The sequence below is a fragment of the Maylandia zebra genome, linkage group LG3 (assembly GCF_041146795.1).
Source record: "Maylandia zebra isolate NMK-2024a linkage group LG3, Mzebra_GT3a, whole genome shotgun sequence".
Taxonomy (NCBI): Eukaryota; Metazoa; Chordata; class Actinopteri; order Cichliformes; family Cichlidae; genus Maylandia; species Maylandia zebra.
Genome location: NC_135169.1, coordinates 39813250 through 39833848, shown reverse-complemented (window position 1 = coordinate 39833848; position 20599 = coordinate 39813250). Strand labels below are relative to the sequence as shown.

Sequence of the window (20599 nt, the reverse complement as noted above, 5' to 3'; positions counted from 1 at the left end):
GATCGTAATCCATTTATCTCTGAACAATATGGATAGTTTGCCAGCAGCAGTAACGGCGTGATTCACTTAAATTGCCCTCTATAATAATATAACTTGGCATTGGTGGAAAAACTGAATTTAAGTGAGGAGATTCTGTGCTTCCTCTCACCAATATTCTCTAACTGATTATCGAATGGCCTTGAGCGCTCCCATTCTTTTGCCCATTAGAGCACTTATTTGGGCGTTTGGAAGGCCGCATCCATTTTCTCATGACGGTAAATAAAACATCCATGAAGTAGCATTAAATAATGTAGACGCATGTGGAGGAGATGGAACCTGTGCAGGAGGAGGAACTGGAGCGTTAACAGGTGGCACATTTGTCAGGACTACCCGTGGGCTAAAAGGCTCATCCGAATCCCTGCCTTCCTCACCTAGGGCAGGTGCCTGGGTCTTAAATGTCTTCACAGAACATGAGATGAAGTGCTCGGAAACATGTTTTGAGCACAGATGGGTAACATAACATGGGTGTTAAATATTAATAAATTTCTCTGACTCAACACGTACAGATCTGTGTGTGTGCCTGTCGTTTAACTGGCAAATACGTGTTTGGAAAATGTCATTTCGGGCACAAGGATAGGAAATTTGCTTAGTTTTTGTATTTGGTGGTTTGGACTGCAAGAATACAAAACTAAACTAGGAGGTACTTGAAACTAAACAAGCGGGCAGAACAGGCTGCTGGTGAATGAGAGATATCGCGACAAGGAAGAAGTGAAAACAAGGGGCTTAAATACTCACAAGATCATCAAGACACAGCTGGGAAAGACGAGGCGCAGCTGAACAGAATCAACTAACAAGCAAGAGGGAAGCAAAACTGGACACAAACACACTCAGAGCGTGAGACTACCAAAATAAAACAGAAAACACACATTGAATTTGACAAAGTAAGGTCAAAGTAAGCATGAAAAGGCAAAACTTGACTTAAATATTATATAACAGAAACACAGACTGGGCATGGGGGAACAGAGAGCCAGAAACATTTGAGAATAACAAAGAAAAATATGAATACAAAATGATTAAAACCTAAACAAAGCAAAGGTAATATTTACACTGAAAACTACAACAAGGTCAAATGGGAAACATTAAACAGAAAAATGAGTCAGAAAATGCAGGACAGCCGGGAGTCAACTGCTTAAGATTAAAACTGACACTGAAACGTTTAAAAGTTACATTTTCAAACAGTAAAAACGAAACCGAAATAACAAAGTCCACTCTGGCAACTAAACTGAAAGTAAACTGAAAACAAAAGAAATTCAAAATTAAATAATAAAAAAAGAAAACTACGTTGAAAATCCAAAACTATAGCTTTCGGGCATCAGGATACGTCTGTCTGCTGTCTTCTTTTTTTTTTGGATCACCCGTCACTACTTATTCTAGAGCAGGGGTGTCAAACATAAGGTCCACGGGCCAGAATCGCCCTGCCAATCAGCCCAAAGGACACCTTTGGAAAATGTGAAGAATGACATAAATTTTAGACATTTAGCTGCATTTTCACAAGTCCTATGCAGTTAAAGCAGTATTTCATTGCCATGTACAAAACAACAACAACAAAAAAATCTGAGATGCTGAAATTGCTCTTCTGTCCTTATATTAAAATATCTCAGGTGTTAGTTAACGTTTAGTTAACGTTCAGTCGTCCGGGCTTCTTAACATCAAAGCGGACGTCACAGGGTCCACAGTGCAAAATGACTTTGACGTCCCAGTCCTAGAGTGTTGGTCGGGTTTTACTCACACGTAACAGATTTGTACTCGAACTGTGCTCAAAGTCAAGGTCACATTTGTGGATTTACAGGCGATTTATAGGCAGTTAACTTGGATGGATTGCGGTCCTGATAAGATGTTGGATCGCTGCCATTCTGGTTTCTTGGTTCTTTTGTTGTGTTTTTAAGTATCTTACCCACATATTTTCCCCATGTTTTCGACATCTGGTCATCTTCATCACTGCTTGTCTTATCTTGATTTCCCATTTCTTAAACTGTGTGCCCAGAGTTCATTCAGTTTCACCTGTAAAGTTCTGTTTTTTTACTATCCTACCTTTCCACTCGTGGCCTGTCAGTCCACCTGTTTGCTTATCGCCTGTGTTCATCGCTCATGCAAACAGTCACACCAGCGTGATGGAGCAAGTTTGTCATCAACACCTGCAGAAAGTTTTGCATATGGGCCCTTACCTTTTGTAACTATGATACTGTAGGTGTATAAGTATTAAATATGTTTGCATTTAAGAAAAATGCAGAATAAATAAATTATTAATATATTATGGAAAAATGTTACTTGTTTATTTCATGTATTGTTTGTAAATGTTTACAGATGATGTATGACTTCATCAGTAAAGTTGTCACATTTTGCAGTGTGCTCTCTAACAGAAAATCATGTATGTGTGAGTCCTCCACTGATTTCTTTTAATATATTATAAATGTTTATGTTAAATGTGTGCGTGCCCAGCTGCTGCGGTTATATGTGTAGTCAAATTGACCATTCTTACATTAATTGCTCGCATAAAAACTGTAAATTGATGTAGAAACGCAGGCTAATGCCCGTACGTAGGAATCTGTAGGCATATGTTACACCTGAGCATGTGCCTTTTCTTTGAACGCATGAAACTAAGCGGACTGATTCGGATGCCACGACGAGCAGATAAATTAACTGTAGTCAGTGGGAGGACTGTCAGCTGTGGAGTTTTTAATAAAGGTCATACTTGATGTAGCAGTGTAAAAATGACACAGCAGACCTATTTGTTTATTATCTGTGTAATCAGGGGTGAGTAGATAGTAAAATATGTAATAAATATTTTATGGCAGTCTTTGGTCCACATGAAAAGTGATGCAGTTGCCCATGTATTTTTCCCCCCTGACTTTTATTGTTCTCTGGTCACTAAAGAGACTGATTAATAGACAGGGAATTTGCACAAGTGTAGTCAATGAGGCAAAGACTAGAGTCTACGTTCCTCCTTTAAAGGCAAAACAACAGCAAAAAAAGAGATTTTGCTTTGATATACTTGTTTAATAAGCAGTATATATAAAACACCCTCACGGTCCTTAATAAAGACTCTTTGACTGCTAGACCCGAACTGCGTAACCTCCACGAGCTGAGCCCCCATCCTGAGATGTGCTGAGTGTAGGTGATAATAATTCTTAGAACAGGTGCTGCACCATAAGCCCCAAGGCCTGGGGAAGTGAATGATTAGTGGCACTCCCCCAAGATGCATTGCTCTTCTGTATTAAAACCAAACTCTGCCTTTTATTCCCTCCAGGGTTTATTAAGTGGGCCAGTTGCCATAGCGACGCTTTGGCAGGATATTGCCAGGATAAGCCGTAATGGGTCTCCTGACGCAGTTCACTCTGCTCCTGTGGAAGAACTTCACTCTACGGAAGAGACAAAAGGTACACTTCTGTGCACTAACACCACCACCACCACCGCTTTGCAAATCAACCTATATCTGCTAAAATTGGTCAGCAATGGAGAGAAAATGAGGATGTGGTCCCAGGGTTGTGTTATCAAGGGCGACTAAGTTATTCATGGGAGGGAAAGGTAATAGGAGTGATTTACTAGGAAAATTGTCTACTATAGAAGTAAGCCCCTTTAACTCTCCCCTTAGAGAACAAGAACAATCTTACCTTAATGCCGACCAATTCAAAGTGTCACCTTCAATTTTTGGTGATCCATCTCCTGTGCATGTTATGTCACATTGGCTGGATTTTACTTCTAACAAAGCCAGTCTTTGGCCCAGTGGAAATGAATAGGGAGTGACAAATGTTAAACACTTTGTTTGAAGGGCAAATTTTCTTTCTGTTCTCCAACGAACGACCTGACCACTGTTACCCATAAAGAGTAGTGTCATTACAGTTTACGAAAACATGACCACACAATTAAAGGTTATTCATTTTCACTTTTCAAGCAATACGCCAAATTTTCTTTCTCATATCTCTGCTGCCCTCGGATTTAAGTACAGAAGGGAACTACTATCACTGACTACAGTTCAGCTGACATTTTTGCTGTTTTCATTCCTTCACTGACAGACACGTCCACCGCTTCACCTTAAGCTGTTAGGTTTTTTAGGTGTTGTGCATTCATGAGCATTTTCAGCACTTTAAGTGCTCATAAAGGGACTCAACTTAACATCAGATGTTTTCAGCAATTACACCTCGTCTGATTTCACCTGCTTTTGCTTCTTATGTTAAGTCAGCACTTCAAGCTTGTTATCAAGTTATGATAACAACAAGTGTGGCCAGCTGTAATGTCACTATAGAGACACTATAGAGACCAATTCCAATTTCCAATTATTTTCCAAGTGTGTCATGCCAATAAGAATTTGCCACTATAACAAAGCAAAATCTACTTTTCTTAAATGCTAAATATTCTTTTCAAATTAAAAAAAGTTATGAAACTTAAACTTTAACTGTTACAGGACTTAAACTGTAAAGTTACAGGATCTTCTCTCATTGAAACAACTCAGTCAATCAATCAAATCTTTATTTCAAACATTTATGTAACAAGTGCTCATACACATTAAAAAACCCCCCACATAAATGCCAAGTCGAAGACGAACAACAAAATATTGACCATTTCCTGTTTGAAAGGGACGAGGAGGACGCAAATGCTGTTTCCTACCCCTATCTGGCTCATCTTATATATCTGTTTTGTTTTGGCACTTACCACACAAGACACTTTATCCATTTCAAGAGTTAGCAGCTGAATTTTTCTTGAAAATTGTGCACACTTCTCTTGAAGCATTTCTAATTTAAGTAAAAATAATAAAGCTTTAGATTTATAAGAAACAATATCAGAATTCTTTTCATATGAATGCGAGCCTAGTAAATGTATTTCATTCAGAAAACTTTTTCAAACAATTGTCCCTTGCTCGCGTACGTGGGCGGACATAATTGCCTGCCGTATCACCCGCACTGACCAGCAGTTCACATGCTGCGGGAAGATAACAGTTGCAGCGGCATTCCAAGGGCCTCGACCGGTTGTCAAGGAATCTTGTAAGCCTTGTTAGAGGCAGATATTGCTGCTGTAGAAAGCTGCAATGTGTTTGATTTATACCCTCGCAGTCGCATCCGCCCACTTGTTTTGTTGGGGGTTCGAGCGCAGCGGTGTGCCTGTTACCTGAGCAGAACAAACGACATCTTCAGACATTTCATCAAAGTACATTTCCAAGTACTTTCTTGGAATAACTCAAGGCAAAGTCATTTGCAATTTTACAACTTTATTTCTGGGAAACGTTCCTCCCTTGTTAATTTTACAAACCAGCAGAAAGAACAGTGTGGGCTCTTTTTGTAACAGGGAGAAATATGCAACTACTTTTCCTCAATAATATGTAAGAGGACAGCAGCGGTTTTGTGCATGGGATGTAGGATATTTGGCCAATGTCAACATGAAATATTGTTATTAGACAAAACCAGTGGGAGTTAGCAAGGACAATGGTGCTTCTGGAGGGCTTGTGGAGGTTAATGACCAATTATATGAATGCCTCACCAAGCATTTTAAGATTTTATAACAGGCATGAAACTGATTTTATGGTCCAGCATTCCACATAATTTCATAGGAGAAGATTATCTATTCACAAAGACTCTAGTGTCCGATGGCAAATGCCTGGGGAGCCAGACATTGAGAAAGTCCCCCATGATCTGTGTTCCCTCTCCCGGCCTTTTCTTTGGCATACATTATGATAATTCACCCTCTCAGCAGAGCTACATCCTCACTGGCACATAGACTAGAAGGAATTAAAGGTCTACATTTTAAATTCTATCTAGTTTCTTTGAAATATATGCAACGTGATTTTCTGCAGTTTTATTCATTGACAAATTCTACAACTGAAGATTCACTATATCCCTAAATGCCAAGTGAACTAAATGAAATGTGCTCAGACTCACTTATAAGGTCTCCATGGTGCCACGGCAAAGCAAGCAATATATATTATTGCATTTTTTTCACCTCTGCCTGCTCTGCGCTTTAATCATGAAGATAATAACGGATGTCTTCACTTATTATCTGGATGTGCTGTCAAATACAAAGTCCGAACATTTTGCAGAAGCGCTAATAGGGGGGAGTTTGCTGACTGAGGCTCTCCAGCCGTTTGCTCTAAGCTGGTTACTTTAACAGAAACGCTGGGAGTGCATGAAGATTGGGAGTTGGTGAGTGATGAATGTAACAAGGGCCATGCAAACTCCAGCTGGCAGGAAGTTGGCACTTACAAGTCAAGGAAGAATGAGCTGAAGTTTTAACAGTTCGATTTTTATATATGCTGTGTAATTATTTGTGGAGAAGCATATAACTCTGCTGAAACCACTTCATAGCAGGCTTTGTGTTAGAGCGTGTGTTACCCTCACTTGACACGTAAAGAAACGTTCACATTGACAGCACTGTAAGAGTTACCGTGTAGGTGAGTTTGGTAAAGGTGTAAGCTTGAACCTGTAATAACTATAATAAAAAAAGACTAGGTACTGATCAGACACGATATTAAAACCACTGAGAAGTGAAATGAATGACACTCATTATTTTGTTCCAGTGGCACCTGTGAAAGGGTGGGCTGCATTAGGTAGCAAGTGAGTAGGCTTGTTCTTTAAGTTTATGCGTTAGAAGCAGAAACAGGTGGTTGAATCATCTGTAAAACACTAAAACATCTTCTTGGCTCTCTGGTTAGTGCGTACAAAAAGAGGTGCAATGAACAACCAGCAAACCCATGAGGGTTTATTGATGCATGTAGGGAGCAAAGGCTGTGCTGTGCAGCTACTATAGCACAAACCTTAAAGCTGGCTATGATGGAGCCATGTCAGAAAACACAGACACATATGCATGTCCCTGTGCACTTCTGATAGTAGCTACAATGGAGAGCAATGGAAGCAGGCATGTTTTTTAAGCAGGGAGGGGTTGGCGAGTGGCTGCTAGCAGAGGCAATGCAGTTCAGTGCAGTCAGTTTTCTGCTGAAAAACATTAGGCCATGATGGTTTTAATGTTGTGGCCGACTGGTGTATGTATTATACTAAGTTAAAATGAAAAGCTGTCGTGTCACATGGGGCACTTTCCTGCTAGCAGGCATAAAGTGGTTGTATTAAAGTAAGAAAGTGGTTGACATTCTTCATCCAGGAGAGGATTGAGTGGGCAAGGCGATGATAAGGAGTGAGTGATAGCTTAAGCTTGGGGAGTCACAAGCAGAGACTCCTCTCTCAATCTTATGCTTAGTATCTACATTGTAAATATACTGGGAGATGAAAAGTCTCACCTATTCAGGGCATGAAGTTATTTTCTGTCAATCTTTAATGGTTCTTGACTCAGAAATCAGCATTATTGGCTTTGCAGAAAATATATGTATATATAGCAATAGACATGTACGTCTTTGAATAATAATTTCAAATTATAAACAACTCGGTAGCTTTGAAGTTTTAATTAATATAACCAGTGTTTTTTCTGCAGAACACCGCCAACACCTGCTGCTAGTCACTGGCATTAGAGTGTTTTTATGATTGAGTTAGACAGCTGGTGCCCTTAGTCTACAGCTCAAACTCCAATTAGCTAAGCTTGACATATAGATTGGAAATAGAGAAACAATTAAATTCAATTTTCAATTCAATTTTATTTATATAGCACCAAATCACAACAAAAGTCACCTCAAGGTGCTTCATAGATACAGAGAAAAACCCAACATTCATATGACCCCCTATGAGCAAGCACTTTGGCGACAGTGGGAAGGAAAAACTCCCTTTTAACAGGAAGAAACCTCCGGCAGAACCAGGCTCAGGGAGGGGCGTGGCCATCTGCTGCGACCGGTTGGGGTGAGAGAAGGAAGACAGGATAAAGACATGCTGTGGAAGAGAGACAGAGGTTTATATCAGATATGATTCAATGCAGAGAGGTCTATTAACACATAGTGAGTGAGAAAGGTGACTGGAAAGGAAAAACTCAATGCATCATGGGAATCCCCGGCAGCCTACGTCTATTGCAGCATAACTAAGGGAGGATTCAGGGTCACCTGGTCCAGCCCTAACTATATGCTTTAGCAAAAAGGAAAGTTTTAAGCCTAATCTTAAAAGTAGAGATAGTGTCTGTCTCCCGAATCCAAACTGGAAGCTGGTTCCACAGAAGAGGGGCCTGAAAACTGAAGGCTCTCCCTCCCATTCTACTTTTAAATACTCTAGGAACAACAAGTAGGCCTGCAGAGCGAGAGCGAAGTGCTCTGATAGGGTGATATGGTACTACAAGGTCATTAAGATAAGATGGAGCCTGATTATTTAAGACCTTGTATGTGAGGAGCAGGATTTTGAATTCAATTCTGGATTTAACAGGAAGCCAATGAAGGGAAGCCAAAAGAGGAGAAATATGCTCTCTCTTTCTAGTCCCTGTCAGTACTCTTGCTGCAGCATTTGGATTAGCTGAAGGCTTTTCAGTGAGTTTTTAGGACATCCTGATAATAATGAATTACAGTAGTCCAGCCTGGAAGTAATAAATGCATGAACTAGTTTTTCAGCGTCACTCTGAGACAGGAAATTTCGAACTTTAGAGATGTTGCGCAAATGGAAGAAAGCAGTCTTACATATTTGTTTAATATGTGCGTTGAAGGACATGTCCTGGTCAAAAATGACTCCAAGGTTCCTCACAGTGTTACTGGAGGCCAAGGTAATGCTATCCAGAGTAAGAATCTGCTTAGATACCATATTTCTAAGCTTTTCAATAACCTCAGTTTTATCTGAATTAAGAAGCAGAAAGTTAGCGGCCATCCTCGTCTTTATGTCTTTAAGACATTCCTGCAGTTTAACTAATTGGTGTGTGTTATCTGGCTTCATGGACAGATAGAGATGGGTGTCATCTGCATAGCAGTGAAAATGTATGCTATGGCAATACATGTCTATGTTTAAACTGTGACAAAACTATCAATAAAAATTACAGTGTCAAAAAAAAGAAAATGTATGCTATGTCTTCTAATGATACTGCCTAAGGGAAGCATGTATAATGTAAACAGAATTGGTCCTAGCACTGAACCCTGTGGAACTCCATAATTAACCTCAGTTTGTGAAGAGGACTCTCCATTTACATGCACAAATTGGAGTCTATTAGATAGATATGATACAAACCACTGCAGTGCAGTACCTGTAATACCTACAGCGTGTTCTAATCGCTCTAATAGGATATTATGGTCGACAGTATCGAATGCTGCACTGAGGTCTAGCAGGACAAGCACAGAGATGAGTCCACTGTCAGAGGCCATAAGAAGATCATTTGTAACCTTCACTAAAGCTGTTTCTGTGCTGTGATGAGCTCTGAAACCTGACTGAAACTCTTCAAATAAACCATTCCTCTGCAGATGATCAGTTAGCTGTTTGACAACTACTCTTTCAAGGATTTTTGATATGAAAGGAAGGTTGGAGATTGACCTATAATTAGCTAAGACTGCTGGGTCTAGAGATGGCTTTTTGAGTAAAGGTTTAACTACAGCCAGCTTGAAGGCCTGTGGTACATAGCCGATTATTAGAGATAGGTTGATCATATTCAAGATCGAAGAATTAATTAATGGCAGGACTTCTTTGAGCAGTTTTGCAGGAATGGGGTCTAAAAGACACGTCGATGGTTTGGAGGAAGTAATTATTGAAGTTAACTCAGAAAGATCAATTAGAGAAAAAGAGTCTAACTTAACATCAATGGTACTAAGAGTAGCTGTAGATAATATTACATCTGTGGGATGATTACTGGTAATTTTTTCTCTAATGATAAAAATTTTATTTGTGAAGAAGTTCATGAAGTCATTACTAGTTAACGTTAAAGGGATGGTTGGCTCAAAAGAGCTCTGACTTTTTGTCAGCCTGGCTACAGTGCTGAAGAGAAACCTGGGGTTGTTCTTATTTTCTTCAATCAGTGATGAATAGTAAGATGTTCTGGCTTTGCGGAGGGCTTTCTTATAAAGCAGCAAACTATTTCTCCAGGCTAAATGATGATCTTCTAAACTTGTGACACGCCATTTCCTCTCCAGCTTACGAGTCATCTGCTTTAGGCTACGTGTTTTAGAATTATACCACGGAGTCAGGTACTTCTGATTAGAGACCTTAGTTTTCACAGGAGCTACAGTATCCAGAGTCGTACGTAGTGAGGAGGTGAAATTATTAACAAGATAATCGACCTCTGTTGGGGTAGCGTTCAGATAGCTGCTCTGCTCTATGTTGGTACAGGGCATTGAAGATGATAACAGTGGGTGGATTATATTCTTAAACTTAGTTACAGCGCTTTCAGAAAGACATCTAGTGTGATAAAGTCTACTCTCCGACGCTGTGTAATCAATTATTGTAAATGTAAATGTTATCAGGAAATGATCAGACAGGAGAGGGTTTTCAGGAAACACTGTTAAATGTTCAGTTTCTATGCCATATGTTAAAACAAGATCTAGAGTGTGATTAAAGTGGTGGGTGGGTTCTTTTACAGTTTGAGAGAAGCGAATTGAGTCTAATAACAGATTAAATGCCATGTTGAGGCTGTCATTTTTAGCATCTACATGGATGTTAAAATCACCCACAATAATTATTTTATCTGAGCTGAGCACTAAATCAGATAAAAAGTCTGAGAAATCAGAGAGAAACTCTGTGTAAAGCCCAGGTGGACGATAGATGATAACAAGTAAGGCTGGTTTCTGAGTTTCACAGCTGGGGTGGACGAGGCTAAGCATCAGGCTTTCAAATGAATTAAAAGTATGTCTTGGTCTTTCCTTAATTAATAGGCTGGTGTGAAAAATTGCTGCCACAAACGCCCCCCTCGGCCTGTGCTTTGAGATTTCTGGTAGTTAGAACGACTCGGGGGTGTTGATTCATTTAAACTAACATAATCATCCTGCTGCAACCAGGTTTATGTAATGCAGAGTAAATTGATTTGTTGATCAATTATTAAGTCATGTACTAACAGAGACTTGGAGGAGAGAGACCTAATATTTAACAGCTACCTTGATTCTGTCCAGAGGTAATAAAATAAGCTGGTATCTCATTAATTTAATCCATACCAAACCAGGGGTAAAAAAAAGTTTGTATTTTAAGCTTTATTGTCTTGCTAAGCTAAGCTAACCTGCTATAGGTAAGCTAATATACTTGCTAAGCTAAGCTAACCTGCTATAGGTAAGTTAATATACTTGCTAAGCTAAGCTAACCTGCTATAGGTAAGTTAATATACTTGCTAAGCTAAGCTAACCTGCTATAGGTAAGCTAATATACTTGCTAAGCTAAGCTAACCTGCTATAGGTAAGCTAATATACTTGCTAAGCTAAGCTAACCTGCTATAGTTAAGTTAATATACTTGCTAAGCTAAGCTAACCTGCTATAGGTAAGCTAATATACTTGCTAAGCAAGCAAAGAAATCAGTAGATTTAGACACGCTATCATTCACAGCAAATTAATCAAATGAAAATACCTTTTCCTTTGTGTAGGTGCGACTGGTCATTGAAATACTGTGGCCTCTGTTTCTCTTCTTCATACTGGTGGGGGTGCGGACCACTACGCAACCAATTTACAAAGGCCAATGTAAGTACAAGCCTAGTTGCAATAATACATTTTGTTTTGTGAATCCATTAACAACTTTTAACTCGTCAACTTTTTGCAGATTTTGGACAAGAAAAAAGAAATGTCATGAACACGGTTAGATTAATAAGTATTCATCTCTATTCCTTTCAAAGGTCACTACCCTAATAAAGCCATGCCATCAGCTGGTGTGATTCCCTGGATTCAGGGTATGGTGTGCAACCTTGAAAATCCCTGTTTGCCTTATCCAACTCCAGGAGAGACACCAGGCCAAGTCAATAACTTCGACAACTCCATGTATGTACTGGGATGTTCTTTTTCTGTCTTTTAGGAATTTATAAACGAGGCATGATTACGAAGTTTTGGGAATGGGCCACTAAAAATCTAAAGCTCAGCCGATTTGGCTGATATTCTGTTCAAGATCATCTTCTCGTGCACCTCTGGACAGTTTTCTGCACAGCAACTATTTTTAGATAATTCAATCACTCCGTAAATGTCCCACATTTTGAATTTGCACACGTTAGCATACTAGCACATGTCGCAGTTTTACCGTCTCATCCTGGGGGACAATTTCACAAGACACTACCACGTAGATGTCAAAAAATGATGTGCATTCTTCATGTCTCTTAGCGTGATGCACTGCGCTTAGATTAGAAACTGTTGATATTGATATTTTTAAGAACATTTAGAGTAAATGTTTGTTTTTTCTCTTTTCAATTCACCAGAATTTCTGGGATGTTGATAGAGCTGCAGACTTCCCTAGTGGACAAATCTATTCTCAGCAGGGCCCAGCTGCTAGCAAATGGTGTTGACCAGTGGGCTTCAATTTTGTCACAGCCTAACTCCGCTAATGGTAAGTTCAGTGGTACCGCTAATGGTCATTTGATTATTGAAATCTTGATGAGCTATATCAAAAACCTATTTTGAAGCCATTATCAGGAAATACTGCAGAAACTGGTGACGAGCGACAAGGTCAAGGGGTGCATTTTTCTTTTTAGGCATCAGAGTTTTGCTGGTACTGACTAATGCTTCAAAATATAATTGATATAATAAATAATCAGCATCAGCAACAATCACTCTGCTTTGCCTTTGTTAAGTACTCTCCATCAAGAAAAGTATCCCCTTCATGAGGATGACAAGTTGGAGGATTTGTTATTCCCCTTTATCCCTCAAAAACAATGGCGTGTGATTATTTATGATGCAATTTGCCATCCAGACTGACAGATCGTTTGTCTTGATAAGTTGCTGCTTTGCATTAGGCTCATTTAGCCTGATGATATTCAGATTTTCATACAGCACCTAATTTGCAAAAAGGCAAAGCGGGGGTGGGCGGGTGAGGGGGGAGCGAGGTTTCTGCTGTTCAACAAACGGCTCGTGGGCCATTTGCATTTAGGGGTCGCTGGCTTGTAATATACAAGATTAAATCCATCAGAGATCTAAGCCGGGGTGTAATTAATGGGACTCGCTGTCTGAGGCGGGAGCACAAAAGGTCACTAACAAGAATGGGGAATGGAGTACTATCAAAACACTACGCTAGCAAAGGTGATTGTGTTGTCCTCCTCTTTGTTTCTTTCTTTTTTTAAGCCACGGGTTGATTAAAAACACTCCGGTGGTCTCCTCAATCAGAAAGCCAACGGTGTTCGGGAAGAGCGCGGAGCATGTTCTGCTTCCTCGTAATCTAACCCTGTCAGTCCCTCCTGATGCCCCTGTAGTGATGGGGGAGCATAATAATATGTGCTCAGCGGGAGACGCGAGGCCTTGTATAAGGTTAGCTTCGTGTATCAAAGTGTGTAATTATTTCCAGTTATTTTCACCAAACATTCATACTAATTGAACCCTGAATGGCCCGGCACAAGTGACTTCCTCCCTTTCCTCCCCCATCCAGATAATTGACTGACTTGCCTGTAGTACAAATACAAAAGTGATCATTTAATTACATTATGTCCCCCTCCCTCACCCCCCCTCCACCCCCGGCCCTCCGCGTCAGTCGCAAATGTTGGAGGCCCAGCAAGCAGAGAGTGCATGCTGAATAGTATGGTGTTGTTAGCAGGATCCCTGCTACAGTGACTGTCAGCGTGCAGCGAGGACTGGTTTAGAAACGTCCTCTTTTTTAAATGCTATCTGTTGGCTGCTAATCAGGAGAAAATGGCTGGTTAACAATCTGGTACATGTTTAGCAACAAATTGTCTCCCCTCACACACTCGTGCAGCTCAAGTGTTCACCCCCTACTTGTGCCAGTGAAGGATTTAATTGCAACTGTCATCTCATTTAAACTGAAATTTATCAGGCTGTAATGCCACTCAAAGCAACAGGCATAACAAAACCAAATCAGAGTCTTCGCTCCTGCTTTTCCACTTTGTTCTGAGACCTGCACACATAGAGATACACAGGAGGTTTTCTTATTTTTATAGATTTAATGTTGTAGTGTAACATTTTCCTCACTGGCTGCACTGCAGTGATTTTGAAGACAGAGACTTAAGCTTTAACCTTGTCCTTTCAACAACAGAATAAATCCTCTGGTGCTTTGTGTGGACTGACCTTCCGTGGTGAAAGGGCTGCTACCCTGTTAGGTTTGGCTCTCCTTCATGTTTGGCATTGGTGTCCATTAGGGCAAATGGCACACTCGGCGCACAGATTTCTGCATGCATTCCCATTTGTTTAGAGTAGTATAGAAACCAAACACAGAACGGAGGCAGAGACATACAGCCTGTTGGCTGCAGAATATCTGCAGTGCAGATGGTGAGCGAGGAGGACTCATAGCCAAAGCTATCAAAACAAGGCTTGTGTCAAAAAGGAGCCAATCAAATGTTGATGCATATAAAACAGCAGCTTTTTAAAAAAGTAACACTAACTCTATATTTCTCTTTAAACTCATCCAGTCATCCTGAGGAATATTCTACGAGACAATGAAACTTTCTCCACACATCTGAAACAAGATTTATCGGTGCCAACAGCGGTGGCTGAAAGCCTCATGAATGCCCGGATTCAGATCAATCCAGTAAGTATCGCTACCAGCACGGTGGTAGTGTGTTAAGAATCCCAGCTAATTAGGAATATGGGACAACAGCTTTTTTGTGTAAATAGAGGAATTTAGATTTTACTAAAAAAGTTCAAAACAGCAAATGCGCTGCAAGCGCTGCACTCGGAAAGATGAGGGTGAAACAGCAGGTGGCGCTCCTTCTGACATCGTAATCAAAGTGTTCTCAAGTTTTTGTTTGACAAAATGTAATTTAAAGCCGGCTGCAGTAGAAATCACAGTTGTCTGCAAATGTTCTTCGTCTGATAGCAAGTCTTATCAAAAAAGATGAAGTGGGCTCCGGTAGCACCTGAATACAGTGTGGACAGGAAGATAAAGATCTTACAGAAGTTTACGTGTGCTTGCTATTGTTTGTGTCTATCACACTTTTTGCTTTTGCCACTGTGGTGCACGAAGTTCTGCTTTTTTTGTATAAATATCTGTGGATTTAAAAACACATTTAAAATCAAAGCAGTATTTTAGCTCCTGTTCCGAAAAGCGATTTAGCATACCATCTGCTTGCACAGCAACCCAAAGGATACTACACATAATTAAATAAAATATGGTCAGATCCAAAGTTCTTCTGTTTGCCAACTTTTGCCGAGGCTGTTGTTTATTTTTCAGATGATGGGCATCCTGAGGCCAGACAGCCTGAGGAGCATCCTGTGTGAGGGGACAGATCTGGATCAGTATGTCCAATTTAGAAGCCAAGCTGAAAAGAAGGCTTTTCAGAATGTCAGCTGCTCCCTGACTCCACAGCAGCTGATTAACACCCAGCAAGTACTCCTGCAAAACCTGGATGCAAGGAAAGTGCTCTCTGAGGTGAGCTGTCCCCCCACAGGTCTCACAACTTTTAAAATTTCTGTTTGATGGGACTTGAAGAAGTTTTTGCATAGTAAGTTGGACCCAATTAACAACAACTGAAGGGATAGTGCATTGTTGGAAAAGTATTTACACTGATTGGGCATTTAAAAAGCCCTAATTCCTTCTTTGCAAGGTCACCTACATCTAGCATTCTTACAAATTATGCTGTCTGGTCTAATGAAGGTGCCATTAAAAATTTAAAATGAAGCTTTTGTAATGTGTCAGCCACTGCTGGTGCACTTGAAACACAATTTCGGATGATGTATTTTGACCTCTGTGTGCTCACCTTATATAAGGAAATGTTAATACATGTCTGATCCTGCATCTGTTATAAATACGTTACATTTATAAACAAGTATTTTGGGACAGGAACAGTGTCAAACAGTCAAAATTGGCATTTAAGAACTTTTTGCTGTTTATTTTTGATGTAACACAAACACTCATGATGCACCACATCAACGGGAGAATATTGTAGCCCTTCATTCTCAGAATACTTGTCCCTTTTAAAGACTAATTACTCCAATGGATCATTGTTTGCCCCAGTCACACAGACCTGACAGCCACATGTTGCTAGGGATAAACGTGTATTCCTGCGTGTTACTGGTCATAAAAAATGCACTCCGGCACTCTTTGCAATCCGGTTGTTAAGTGATGACGTGACGAATCCTACTTCCGGGCCTAAAGTAGTCTGCGTTTAATATGGCTTTTGTGTTGTTAACATGTTTAATGTTATGTATTTTCTTCTATTTAATCTCAAAAAGCTCCTAAAACAGTCAGTGATCACTGTTGACCTCCCTCGGCTTTTATTACCGCTAATCATTTATTTAAGCTCAGTTTTTAAAACCTTAGGATGTAACTACAGCCCAGCCCATGCAGCAGTATATGAATGACTAACCTCGTATTGTGGATGGATTATCTCAGTTGTTCTCCTGGCTGAAGTTTGGTCCTTTTACAGCATCCTGCCATGCGATTACATTTGTTCCTGACCACCGAGAACACTCACGTTAACTTTTATCGAGTGGAAAAAAAGTTAGCTTGTTTATATTATGCTAACATAGCTGTGTCGCTAGCGGTCACGTAGCACATCATTATATACCAGCTAGCCAAACTTCAGGAACCCTACAAACGTCACTGCTGTTTAGTTTTCTGTCTTCATTTATGCTGGAAGTGATAACAGAGCTGTACGTTTTAATTTGTTTCCAAAACCCGCAGTCAGGACATGCTATATTGTATTTAGATAGAAGCTAGCGAGCTAACGTCCTGCTAACTTCTAACTCCGTTAAATGTCATAAATTCCGTTTTCATGGATGCCTGGATGTTAAACTCAATTGTTACACCTGGTAGAGCAGAACGCTGATCATTTTATTAAAGATGAAAGACTTTAGACAGTTTTTCAACTCTCAATAATGCCATAGACGTCAGACTTAACGACCGGATTGCTTTGGTTGCTAGCAGCCGCCTGTATTTCGCATGGTCGACATCAACTTGTCTACAGTCACACACTAGCTGCTCTCTGAGCAGCAGTCAAACAAGTGTGTTACCAAATGAAAACGGATACAAATGTGATAGTTTCAACCACAAACAGCATGTTTGCTGCAGGAAGGCACAGCTTTGTAGGACTCAGTTCCTGGTTTGTGTCACACTTTATCAAGTTTCAATACAACTGGAAGAAGTTGGTGTTGTCCATGCGCACTATGAGTGACCACAGTAATCTGCACCCCTAGCAGTCAATGCCCACTCACCAGGGAATACACATTGTTCTTTAGCAACTGGAGATTGCCATGGTATCACCTTCTAGGCTGCATAGCTATTGATTGGTGTAGCTAGTTTTTTTCCTTTTAGTATGTCCAGATGTTGTTATGGCTAACAGGTTACATCCAAGTTTAATTTAATGCCCACCCACTGGGACATCATGCTGACATTGTCAGTTAGAGCCAGACGTCACTCATACTGAAGATCAGTTGCGTATAGCCGTAGCAAAATAAAATGAATATAAAATACTTGACCTTATGTTACATATTTATTATTAGCAACTTCTCAAGTAAAGTTAGACATTTATGCACCAAGCTGCTGTTTTACAAACTCTACAGTTTATTTGTAGAGGGTGGGAAAGAAAGGTTTGCCTAACCCCCCACCGCTGAGTTAATCTTTCTAATCCACGAGGCTATCCTGTTCGCCTGTGTTGGTGTAATTGATGGTTATGGTCATTAATTATTGGCTGTGATGTTGTGAAGTTCATGCCTAAGCAAAAATGAAATGCCAGAATTTCCCATTCTTCCTTTTGCATTTTCCGTGTGGGAGTTGAACTCAATACTCGCCCTAAATTGAGACCTAAGTAATAAAAAGCAAACGTTGAAGGACAAGATAATATTTATGGATATTCTTTCTGTATGTCTTATTTGAGTTTACTTTAATTACTGTGAAATTGAAATAAAGACAAATATATTCTGTGTCAGCCAGCTGGGTTAATTTAAAAGTTAAATGTTAGGTTTCTCCGACTGACTTTGAAAGATGAAGAAAATGTAAATCTCGCTAATAAGTCCTTCAAGGCCAAATGTAGTTTCATGCCTTACGTTCTGAGGCAGAGCTAACTGGTGAAATTGGTACATGTAATCTTTAATAGTTAGTTACAAAAGCACAATCTAGTAATTAACATGTCACTCATAAGCACATCCCTAATAACCTCTAAACTGGACTACAATGAATAATAGTAGATTATTTGTTTGAGATCCAGCCAGTAGATTAATGACTCATAAGGTGATGATTATTATGATTAATAATGATGATAATGATTGTTTTAGATTTAGCTATGAACTTAGACAATGAGCTACTTTTTCATTATGAAATATATTAGTTTTACATGCTAAGTAGTGACTCAGTAAGTTCCTCATTATGTTAGGATTACTTCTCCGTTTGCCACTGCCTTTGAAAACTGTTGCGTTTTCCAGCAATTTCACTGGAACACATGTGATCAGATGAGACTTTGTTTGAAACAATGTTTACTTGAATTCTATTAAATCTTTCTGTTCCCTTTTGAGGTGATGAAAGTGTGCACTTTTCTTTGACTTTATCTTTGAGAGAAAATGCTGTATATGGGACAGCAAATCCAATAAATAAGTGATAAGGCAGGAAGTTCACAGGAGAGAGCATTTGAACAATTTAAGCCCACGGGCACTTTCAGACGTAGAGAAAAGAAGAGGCCGGACAAGATACGGTGGAAAAGCTCTTTAGCGCCTCAAGCAGATGGATGGGAAAGAGCATCGGGCCTTCGCACTTAAGGCTCGACGTTGCTGATTGATTGCGATAACAACAGTAACATAAGGGAAAGAACGAGTGACGAAGTCAGAGTTTATCACTGAGGTAGTGATTGCCCAGGGGTAATTTGGATGTTTTCTTTTTACAAGGTTGAGGGTGGATTTTTTTGGAAATAATATCAGGATGTAATGTGCGTGAACGACAGTGAATGAAAAGCATTCCTCATTTTTGTCTTGGTGTTTTGATTCAATCCGACTACGTGTGGTTTCTCCGATGGATGGTTGGATGGACCATCTATCCATGTATTTTCTTACCCTTATCCAATTCAGGGTCACTGGGGTAGGGCTGGAGCCTCTTGTTTTTAGAGTCAACTCACCATCTGAGACTTCAGAAAGACAGAGAGCTTGACAAATCTGTTTTGTTGCTATGGCTCACCTTAATGTGACACTGTTGTAATCTCTCCCTCTCACTCTACCATCACTGAGAGGGGGATTTTCAGACGTTTTTGCCATAAAACAGTCTCTGTCTCGTCTCCGTGCCTCGTCCTCCACTCAGTCACTAACAGTAAAAGTGATCCTCGGCGAAGCACTCGAAAATCAACGAGTAGGCAGGCTGCTGCTGACGGTGAGCTTCAGACCACTTCTTTTTTAGCATTTGAGTTTTATTTAGAAACTCAGCCGCAGCGTTGCGCCTTGATGCATGAAAATGGCAGTGGTTGAAAGGGCATGCCATTTAACTCTTCTAATTAGGCTCACACTGGACACCTTCATAATGTCACTGAAACGCACAGTAGCACTTGTCATTTTAATGTAACTTTTACTAGCTTGAGCTAGGATGGTGATGCTCGGATTCAACTTACATGTCAAAATGGAAAGAAATGGCGCGTGTTCCCAATATAACGGCACTTAAATTAAAAGGGTTGATTCTGAATTAGTGTTTTTAGCTAAAATGTGGATTTCACTTAAGAGTCGGGGTGTAGAAATCATGCCCACGATAGTTGGAGGACTTCTAAAAGTACACTTTTTAAAAAAGTAGTGCTCAATATTATTCCCAGCACATATTTATATTTATTGTTTTGTTTGGTCCTTTTTAAGCTTCCAGCAGCTTTGAACCTGAATGCAGCAGACGCGGCGACGCTGATAGGAAAAACCACTGCAAATGCTTTACCGCTGATTGAGGAGGTTAGTGCTTGTAACACGTACACGTGAAATGACTGGTTGTTTTTTGTGTTTCTTTTGCTTAAAAATGATTCGTCCTTACTTTGATATTTCCAGGTGGCCAGGTTGCAGAACTCCACGGCCTTTAAGGCTGCTAGTTCACTGAATTTCCAAGGCGACCTGATTGGCAGTATCAATATGTTTCTGTGTGGAAAGCAGCCTGACTCCAATTCCACCAATATGACCCTCGGTTTACTCTCACCTAGACAGATGGCTAACAAGACGTCAATTTCCATTACGGGCAACAGTTCAGGTAAGTGCTGCAGCAAGCTCCTTTGTAAAGCAAAGCTGTCACACAGGACTTTTGTCCTAATCATTTATCTGCATTTTAGCTCGACAGCACAGTAGGCGGTCATGGTAGCTGGGAAATGGAGAATATTCACAAGGCAGTGGCGCATAATGTGCAGCATCACGGGACACTGCGATTGATTTGCTGTAATTTTGCTGCCGCGGACATACTGCGTGGCTGTGTAGTGTTTGAAAAATGAGAAAGAGCTGAGAGTTGAGCTCGATCAGTATGTGCACAGGATGTCTGACCAGTCAAATGGAGTTTTCTTTTTGTTCTGTAGGGATTTTGATATTTGGCATAAAAATGCAGTACACATGCATCATTCAAATAACTGCTGTACATCTGATGAGTCACACAGTGCAGAACTACAGAAGGTAAGAACCAGTACTTCCTGTAGTGGAAATGTCGGTGCAGGTGGGAAATTTTTTTTTGAATT

At 40.1% G+C, this 20599-nt stretch overlaps 1 protein-coding gene across 1 annotated transcript in view; it reads left to right on the top strand.

Annotated features, from left to right (window-relative positions):
* The window catches only part of LOC101476448 (phospholipid-transporting ATPase ABCA1), a 195967-nt gene that overhangs the window by 6518 nt on the left and 168850 nt on the right, over positions 1-20599 (top strand). The window contains exons 2-9 of the mRNA XM_004554498.4: positions 3287-3416; positions 11432-11525; positions 11678-11819; positions 12248-12375; positions 14402-14520; positions 15163-15360; positions 19752-19838; positions 19932-20127. Coding sequence (XP_004554555.3) covers positions 3351-3416; positions 11432-11525; positions 11678-11819; positions 12248-12375; positions 14402-14520; positions 15163-15360; positions 19752-19838; positions 19932-20127 — 1030 coding nt within the window. The 5' untranslated portion in view covers positions 3287-3350. The remainder of the gene's footprint in view (positions 1-3286; positions 3417-11431; positions 11526-11677; positions 11820-12247; positions 12376-14401; positions 14521-15162; positions 15361-19751; positions 19839-19931; positions 20128-20599) is intronic.